This window comes from Xiphophorus maculatus, chromosome 9 (genome assembly GCF_002775205.1).
Source record: "Xiphophorus maculatus strain JP 163 A chromosome 9, X_maculatus-5.0-male, whole genome shotgun sequence".
NCBI classification, from domain to species: Eukaryota; Metazoa; Chordata; class Actinopteri; order Cyprinodontiformes; family Poeciliidae; genus Xiphophorus; species Xiphophorus maculatus.
The window spans coordinates 11,447,553-11,457,345 of NC_036451.1; the positions used below are offsets into that span (position 1 = coordinate 11,447,553).

Here is a 9,793-nt window from a genome sequence, read left to right on the forward strand (position 1 = left end):
GTATATACAGTATATACATATATATATATATATATATATATATATATATATATATATATATATATATATATATATATATATATATATATATATGTGAGTGTGTGTGTTCTTGGACATTCTTTATGTTGTTCTCTAAGAACACATATTTAAGCCTTTAAAGTTACAATGTCACTTAGACTTCACATCAACCCTGGCTGAGGTTAAATAAATGTTCTTCGCAGCGGGCAGCTTCTGAGGAAGGTTGTGGTGGAACCATGGGGATTATGTAAATATCTTCACAAAGGTTGCATGTGATTGGTCCTGCTGCCACTGAAATGTGTTGGATTTGCCTGGGGTGAGCTGAACAGAGGAGTGTGTTTAGGAAGTTTGGGGGAATCTGCTGAACTGTTGATAATGGAACATGGGTCTGGTTAAACCTGTTGCTGTTACTCAGAAAATCCAGAAGAAAAATTATGAAAAATTTTACTGAAGAGGAAAGAGTTCCTCTTCCCTGAAGGTCTTTTGAAGTGCACATGAAGCGCAACTGGAAAGTGTTTTTGACACAGAGAATAAGAAGCATGGCAAGTGTACCAGCCTCCTTCTGCAAAAGCCAAACTCAATATGAACAGGACCGCTTTCACACAGTTCACCTTACAAAGAACAATATTGACCATTTGAGCACCTTTTCTCTCAAACAGAAATTGCTGTTAATTTTCCCAAACATTTAAGCCCATCATATCAGTTGATACCAAAGCTCTTTATTTAAAAAACTAACAACCTTCACACACAAGCTGACTCAGGATCTCCATTTAAAATGCACAAAGGTTACTTCTTTTTTCTTAAAAGGAATTAGGCCTGTAGCTAAGCTGGTTTCCTCAAAATATTGAGTTATTAACCACCCAGTTATGGTTCAATTCAACAAAAAAAAGTCTACCTGTTCTGCATTCTATTTCCTTCATTCCTCTTTTCTTACATTTAACAAGACCAGTAGAGGCTGAAACCAGGTAATTCCCCTCAAGCCTCAGTGTTTTACAGCTGTGTCCACTCTCCACACAGATGTAATGGGCCCTTTTTAAATAAAAATATCAAAGATCTCTTTCTGCTCTGTTGGCAGAAATTTGTTACAAGAGTCCGAGGCTCGTAAAGAAACAGTAGGAGGAACTGAGCTTGAAAAGCTGCTGGAAGGAGAAATCTACTCTTTTGAGCTCCACCCTTCGAGTCTGTGTCACACAGCCTAATAGTTGTCATGTGTCCATTCTCGGTAGTGCGGGTCCAACATGCAAAACCTTTATCTGCAGACTGGCAGTGGAGATAAAGAGAAGTCCAGCATACATCCCTAACAAAGCTTATGTGCTGCGGTTATGCTTTGAACATTCTCCACTTGTGAGTTTCAACAGTATTCAGTGTCTAGAAAGAGAATCCATACCCCTCAACATTTTGTCATATTACAACCACAAACCCGTGCTATACACTAACCCAAAGTAGAACACAATTGTCAAGTAGAAGCAAAGGGAAACATGGTATTCATTCAAAAAGGCGTATTTTGAAAAATATTCAGCCCCTTAAATGTGATACCTATTAACACAAACTACTGCAACCAGTTTTCTTTAGAAGTCACCAAATTAGTAAATAGATTCTACCTATGTGTACTTCAGCTTTAGCATTAAAGCAGAGGTTTGCTAGCAGACATTACTGAACAAGTGGCATCAAGAAACCAATGAATGCAATAGACTTTTAAGACACTGTAGAAATGATAAATTTCAATCAGGGCTAGGTTGAGAAACAATTTCGAAAGCACATCACCTCAACATACAATCTACATGATGAAACATGGTGAAAGCAACATCATGGTATGGGGAGGCTTGTCTCCAATGGGGCCAGAGAAGCTAGTCAATAAATCAAAATGAAAAAGGAAAACAGGAAGCAATTTGAAAACTCCAATACAAATAGGATGGAAAAGTTATCTTTTCTTGTATCTGCCAATAAGCAGAGGTAAGCTGCACAATCTCTTTTTTTTTTTTTTTTACAAAATACGCACCACCTTTCAATGGTATTTTTATGCACTGCTGAAATTAGAAAGACCCCAGGAGATTGATTGTTTTATGACTATTGTTAAAGACCAAGACTTGCCGAGGGATGTGAGGTCCGCCTAAAAATATTCCATGAGGGGATCAGTTCTTGGCCTGTGGGTGGAGGTCATGGGGCGTGGGTTTGCCGTGGGTGGAAATCTCAGCAGGTACTAACTCAGTAATAATCTGGACAGTTTGACACATGGTAATCTCAGCTGCGCTTTATGGGCATCCGGTGCAGACAGGGGCTATAAAACATCAACTCTGATGGCCATTAATATTACGCTGAACATTTCACCAGCATTTTGAAAGTCGTTTATATATTTCAGTGAGAACCTCAGAGAATGCCCTATAGTAGCTTCCTTTCATCTGTACTTGTACAAGAACCTTCAATATAAGTTGATTTTTCAACTAAAACCATAAACAGCTAAAGTGTACAATAAGTCAACTAACTTAATTCTTTTCCCACACACTAGATTGTAAACCCAGATGAGGGAATGTAAGTCTAAAAGTGTTTGTTTTCTCTAACCAATTGTGCGTGGATTATCTACAGTTGCAAAGAAAACAAAAGTCACTCTGGTATTATCCAACCTTCTTTTTCATTTATAAATGCTAAAATAGTATATCCATCCCGCTATGCAGTTATCATGTTGCATCTTTTTTTAATCCTCCTCACTTGACACCCAGACACACTGCACCCCCAGCAATGCACACACATAAAAACACTCCCCTATCTACGTATCCCAACCAATAAACACACTCCTTCTGTTTAGATGTACCACCCATCTTGCACTCCCTGCAAGCGCAAAATCTCTCCCTGGCTCTCTTTCACTCCCTCCGTCTGTGTCTCTTCCTTTCTGTCTCTGTCGTTCTGCTTGGCCGCCTGCAGACAGCAGCAGTGTTTGCGTGTGTGCCGGTGTGTGTGTGTGTGCAGGGGTGTGTATGTGTGAGAGAGTCAGAGACTGTGTGCGTGCATGGTGGGCAGGCTCAGAGACATTCCCCCTCCCATGCTTGCTCTCAACAGTGGGTGTCAAAGACCTGCCATCCCACAAGGCCCCTCTGTTGAATGCCAGGATAGACTTCCCAAACAAATGTCACACAAATGATTCGTCCATAAAAACTGTATACATACTCTGAAATTTTGAGTGCTTCAAATGCAAATTCTGTTTGAGAAGACCCTCACGCCACTTTAAACTACTAAGAATAGTTTGTAAATTAATACTGATATACAGTGACAAAGGTGACAAAATCTGGAAACGCTGGTCACATTCATTTGACTTCTTTCTCAAACCTACATCTAGTTAAGTAAGGTTGATGGCACAGTAACTTGTCATCGTCATGTGGATGAAATATGCCTGCCTCATAAATGACAAGGTCATATAATTAATGGAAATACATGCACAATATTTAAATATGCTGCAATCAGATGTATTATTGGGAGTAAGATGAATCCGATCATTACCTAAATAGATCTACTGTGTACTTTTAAGAACCTAAACTGTAATAAGCAGCTGCTTTATGACAGCCATGAGGTTTTATGAGATTCTGACAGGATGATTACTCTGAGTAACAATGCCAATTTCACAGTTTTATGCATAGATTTAAAAGATAAATGTAAGATATTTACTGTATTTTATCTTACATGGACAAGCAATAAGTCAGGCTATTGCTAAAATAAAATCACATTACAATTACAATTTTAACAATGTTATCTTAAGAATGTATTTATGTTTTTTTATTATTATTTTAATAGACAAACTTGAGTAAAAAAAACAATCATATTAATCAAGAAGTGTACATAGTGTGTAATATTACTTTTTTCAGTTGTGCACCTTATAAGGAAACACAAGTGTAACAAGGTGATATTAAGTGATAATTTTGTTGGGCTACATAAAGTGGTGTGTAACTTGTCTGTCACTGCTAAAGAGACCTAGTGTCCTTGAAGAAGTGTTACTGTAATATGAGTGACAGCCTGTGACTTTCACAGTCTGATATCTTCCCCAAAACACTATTTTTTTCACATTTTTAAGTAAACAAAGAGCAGCTGAGCCTTCTTTCAGCCAGTTACTGGGCAGTGTGTGTCAAAACCATCATGCTACACGACATTGGAGAAAACTGGTCACTCAGTGGGATCTTCTTAAAAGGACTATTTAAAACAATTATTTTTTAAAGTTTGATACTTAAACAAAATTTACTGATGCAGTCTTAAAGTTCTAAAAGAGTACTTCATTTTCTCCTCACTGTCCTACTCTCACTAGTTTTCCTATACCATCCTTTCCCAGGTGAACCGACACCCCAGCAGGCCGAATATGGCAGCAGACTAACTGCATATGAAATTCCAGTGTGGCGACGTCGCCATTTAATTCATGAACCATCGGTAGGTGAGCATGAGCGCTTGTTACATGCCTGCTCGATCTGAAAAGACTGTCAACTCTGCTGCAGATCTCTGGGCCTATGACCCAAATCCGCCCCTCAAACCCAGCTACCATCACCAGTGCGCTTCTCCCACAGCAACCCGCCCCAGCTCCTCAAAATGTCGTCATCCACTCCTCCATTTTCCCCCCAGAACGCCCCATACACCAATCTGAATCTAAGTCAAAGTACATCTGTTCAACATGGCGTCAGTCTATAGCATATGACCCGATGACTGGCTTGAATCCCCTGCCGAGTTCAGTATAAAGGGACACTGACCAGGGTGACAGACTGGCACAGTTGTTGTATCTCATCTCTTTTTGTAATTTCTATAAATCGTACTGTTACAAACAGCATGGACGATAATCAGAAAAATATTTTAAGGTACAGTAAGTGATGACACATTTTTCAAACTTGTATAGATAGATAGATAGATAGATAGATAGATAGATAGATAGATAGATAGATAGATAGATAGATAGATAGATAGATAGATAGATAGATAGATAGATAGATAGATAGATAGATAGATAGATAGATAGATAGATAGATAGATAGATAGATAGATAGATAGATAGATAGATAGATAGATAGATAGATAGATCAGTTTAAGTGGCTGAATGACTTTGCTTTTATTTTGCAAATTCACTTTCACGCCTCTTTAGCCCAATTCCACTCAGCCTTGAATAGCCTGTGTAATAGCCACCACAGTCACTAATACTTCCCTTTGTTACTCCAACGGAGACCCTAAATACATTTGTTCAGTAATTTGCCTCTGAATGTCATGTAGAGGAGATCCCAGAGAAAAGTTTGACACAGCAGCTTCCCGTGTGAGCCCCGCTGAGGGCCCACACAGCCTGATCCTGCGTCTATAAGCATGGAGGCCTTATGGCACAGCGAGCACGCCGGACAAATGGCCCCCACTTACTCTCTTTATTGCGAAGGTTAATTGTTCTTAGCCAGCAGCGAGACGCCTCCGATGATCTATTGGAACTAAATTGTATCTTTTATTTCTTATTGTAGAAGCGACTAAGTTTTACTAAGTATCTTTTAGGTCTGCTTTATAGATGAGTAACAAAATGTATACCTTTAAAATATTGCTTTAATTAAGTTGCATCCAGTTTATGTATTTTATATTGTTAATTTTAATGTTAAACTCAGTATTTTTTTTTTTTTTTTACATCGGAACGATGACGACGGTCAGGTCAGGGCGGGTATCCCTTGTCAGAGCGAGGGGGAGAGAGAGGAGAGAAATAAATCATGTGAGAACTGTTCGATGAGAAATGTGCCAATTGAAAACAGGCACAAGAAAACTCCTGTGGAGGTGTGATCTCACCCACATAAAAACATGAACGTGCGCCACAAAGGCCTGCTTGTGCGTAATCATGCCACGAAATAAACAGCCATAAATAGAAGGGAAAAAGGCACAGAGCGGGGAAATCCTGAGCGGTGACTGTAAGGTCCGTTTGTCTTTGTTTAGACATAAAATGTTGAAAGCCGAGTTTAAAATTCGCATTAGACTACGGTCACACGCATATTACTTAAGAATAAAACGCCTAACTTAGAGTAAGTTTTTTCAATCTTAAATATTAACATAAGCGCAAAACTCCCCATTATTCCAGCATTTCCTCGCGAGTGTTGCTTTAATATAAAGCAGCGGGGCATTACGTGGAACAGTACCAAAGCGTCCTGGGTATTATTAAGTTCTGGTTAATACATTTTGTTTTTACTTTCTTCCTCCTCCCATCACAGGTAATTTACACCGAATGGTAAGCAAACTGCCTCTGCAACCACATTGGACTGTCATCGAAGCAATTTGTCTCCTCAGCTTTCCAGCAGCTGAAGGTTCAACAAGCCAAGGCCTCATGCATGCAGCTATTCCCCACCGAGGAATACGGTGACCCTAATGGGCACCGCAACAAGCCACGTCGCACTTTGATCAAAGCAAGAACGGCATGGATTTGCAATCTAATTAAAACCAGCAAAAATAAATAAATAAAAAAAGAGAGAAAGGGAAAAAACGAGACAGGAACCAGAGCAGTAAAAAGTACCATAAAAGATGATTCCTTAATTTGAAAATGAATCAGCTTGACGTCACATCATTCAGCACAATGTGTAGACAAATTGAAAGAGAAATAGCACATTAAAAGCAAAGCACCTATTATTTGGATGTTTTATTTAGATTATCATTTTTTCGCCCCCTAAGCAATCACGTTTACCGAAACCTCTCCGTGTAATTGTGTGATAATTGCATTAGGGACAGTAAACTACATCTGCAGGATGAAAGAGCCCAGCTTTCATTGTTGCGTTTCATTTAACTGGTTATACCCAAGAAACGACACGGAAAGGAAAACATTAATTATGTCCTCGCGAGTGTCGCCCAGGGTGCCCCGATGACCCGGAGGAGACGCGCTTCGCTCCCTGGTAAACGCTCCCCGGTCGATTCCTCCTGTTTCCCTCGACCTTGTTGTGTTCATGATGCACCAGAAACAAGTTCCAGCAGAGGCCCATAAATCATCAGCTTGTATTAAAAAATCTTAACAACATCCTCAACCTGGTCAGTCGGGTGCAATTTATGGCATAGGTCACGCAGGGAATAGACTGCTATAACGAAATAGTTCAAATACACCAAGCACGGTCCGCAGCAGCGCGAACCGAGATCACTTTCTTTCTGTTATTTCCTATAATGCCCGTCTGTATCTACCTTTCTAACTCCCCAAGAATTCATTCGTTCAAGCCATGTGTTTTAAGTCAGCGGTTCCCAACTGGGGTCCGGTGACCCGCAAGGGTCAGAGAGAAGGAGCCAGGGGGTCGCAAAGAAAATAATCGCCAACATTTTGCCCAGAGGAACCAATAAAATACATTTGGGTAGGTTCTTTCTCTTGGCAAGCCGTTTAAGAAATCAACACTTTTTTTCATGATATTTTTTTCCCAGACAGGGGTGTTTCATTGTTTTTCCTGTGTATTTTTGTTTGCCAGGTTCGGGCAAATTAAGAAAATGCAAGAGTAAAAATTAGTAACAAGACTTATGTTCACAAAAGTAGCACGAGAAGTTTTCTTCGGACGTTATGAACAACATCCCGAGTCTGAATACAGCTACAGTAAAGCCATCGCTTAATTCACAAAACGCTTTTCAGAATGCACTTCAATCCTGTCTCAAATGAAGTACAGTAAAACACATAAATATTTCAATGAAAGCGCAATTCACTTGCGCTTACACGATAAAACTTTTCAGGTGGGTTGTGGAGTCAGATCGAGAAACGAACAGAATAATGAAAAAAGAAGAGCTCACTGAACCAGTGGCCCACTGTCCTACTTTCCTACTGGCATCGGAAACTAATGTGCGCCTTGCCCGAAACGCAAGCATCCAGAGTTCAAGCTCCAGGCCCCTTTCTCTCAGCCTTCTTTCTATCATATCTCACAAGTAACATAGAGAGATGCACCAAGCGGTACTAAGCAATAGAGAAAGAGAGTAAATTGCTTAAAGAAACGACAGATTGAGTTTCCCATTGATTTTACGCACTGAAAACATCAGGACTCAGCTAAAACAGATGGTCCCCGTGTCGAAGCAAATTACTGTAAATAACCAATCAATATTGTTTATATATATATATATATATATATATATATATATATATATATATATATATATATATATATATATATATATATATATATATATATATATATATATATATATATATATATATATATATAGTCTTTGTAAAACTTTTCAGTCATTCTGATTTTCAATCTAAAGTTTGGCATTTTGAAAATTCGCAAGAACTAAACTTTTTATGCTGTATTTTCACTTTTTTCTTTCCTTTCTCCTCTTTTTTAAGACCACTTAAACCGATACGGAGTCCAGATGTCAAAAGACCACACATGCAAACAAGCCTAAAATACACGGAGCCGACCTGAAGGGAAAGTGGCAGTGGGGGGCGGACTGGTGGTGGAGAGGCCGCCGCCACTCCCCGATGAGACCTGCTGTGTGTAGCTAATTTCCCTTGAAGTGAAGAAAAAAAGCTAGCAAATTGCTATCTGATCTTTACAAAAAAATAAAGACAGTCTAGCTATAATGTATAATTGGAAGGCGTGAGCTTTAATTGCATAACAATTGAATATTGAATGAAGCCTGCCTTCACCCGTGCGCAAACTCCTCAAAAACAGTTACTTAAAAAAAATAATAATAATAATACTTTAGTTTTAATGTTTGAATTGAAACAAATAAAAATTGAGAATGTGGCTCAAGATTAGCTTTCGGGGTCTTACTAGTTTGGAGTGGTGAAAAAAAAAACTCTCAGAGGCGAGCCTGCGACGCACCACAACACCAACAGAACAGAAAAAAAAAAAAAAGATCTTACCTTCAACGGCGGAGACCACGGACACCGAGAGGCTGCATAAGAGCAGAAAGTAATCCATTGTCATAAAGTGCTCAACTTGGACATGAACACAGAGCCGCGGCTGAGAAGAGTGTGGAGGTACAAAACAATCCCGGGGTGACCCAACGCTCCACGCACCCCCAGTTCCGTCCTAGTCCCAGTTGCTGCGTCAACGCTCCAGGCTCGGAGTTATCCTCATTCAACAAAACACTCAGAGGCGAGAGTTCGCAGGAGAATAGCTCTGACCTCGGAGTAAAAATGTGTAAAAACAGAAGCCCTTCTCGCTTTTTGTGTTATTTTCACTGATCCCCAAAGCACCCTATTAAACCAGAGAGCACGCAGGCAGCGGGTGCAAGTCTCCCAGTCCCTTTCCTGCGCACTGAGTAAACAGACGGAGAGCAGGTAGTCCAGTCCGCGGTCACCATCCAGACAGCATTCCCGTTTGGAGATTCTGCTACAAAACAACAACCTGCTCCGGGAGATTCCACAATACTTTTTCTTTTCTGCTGGTCAGAACAGAGGTATCAGAGCCATGCCGAGTGGTCCCACATGAGCATGTGGGTGCTCACGTGCGTCCGCAACCCAGTGGTATTCCCGTAAAGAAAACAGCCGCGCAGTTCACAGATATTTATTCCCTGAGCGAATCTTTCCTCTTCTGGCTGCTCCGTTAAGCCGTCTGTCTCGCTCGGATCGTGCACAGGAATGAAGCTCCAGAGAGAGGAGGAATAAGGAGTGTGAGGAGAGACAGGGAGAGAGAGAGAGAGCGAGATAGAGAGGGAGACACACACACAGGGAGAGAGGAGGGGTTACAGTGTGAGCAGCTGCGCTCAAAAAATGCCAACCTAAAAAATCACTTAGTTTCAATCTTAAAGTAAAAAGTATTTTTCGTTTAAAAATCTAAATCTATGTATATTCACAAATTTTGTTTGACTGTTTTTTTTTTTATTATAT

General features: G+C 39.9%; 1 protein-coding gene across 9 annotated transcripts in view; it reads right to left on the reverse strand.

Moving 5' to 3' along the window:
• ephb3 (EPH receptor B3) overlaps positions 1-9,564 on the reverse strand; it is a 65,704-nt gene extending 56,140 nt beyond the window's left edge. For 6 of the 9 annotated variants that reach the window (XM_023339334.1, XM_023339331.1, XM_023339328.1 and 3 more), the window contains exon 1: positions 8,825-9,563. In XM_023339334.1, coding sequence (XP_023195102.1) covers positions 8,825-8,888 — 64 coding nt within the window. In that variant the 5' untranslated portion in view covers positions 8,889-9,563. Of the gene's footprint in view, positions 1-8,824 lie in introns of all 9 variants that reach the window. The other 3 variants (XM_005800315.2, XM_023339332.1, XM_023339333.1) reach the window with 2 other exon arrangements.
• Positions 9,565-9,793: the final 229 nt, after the last annotated feature.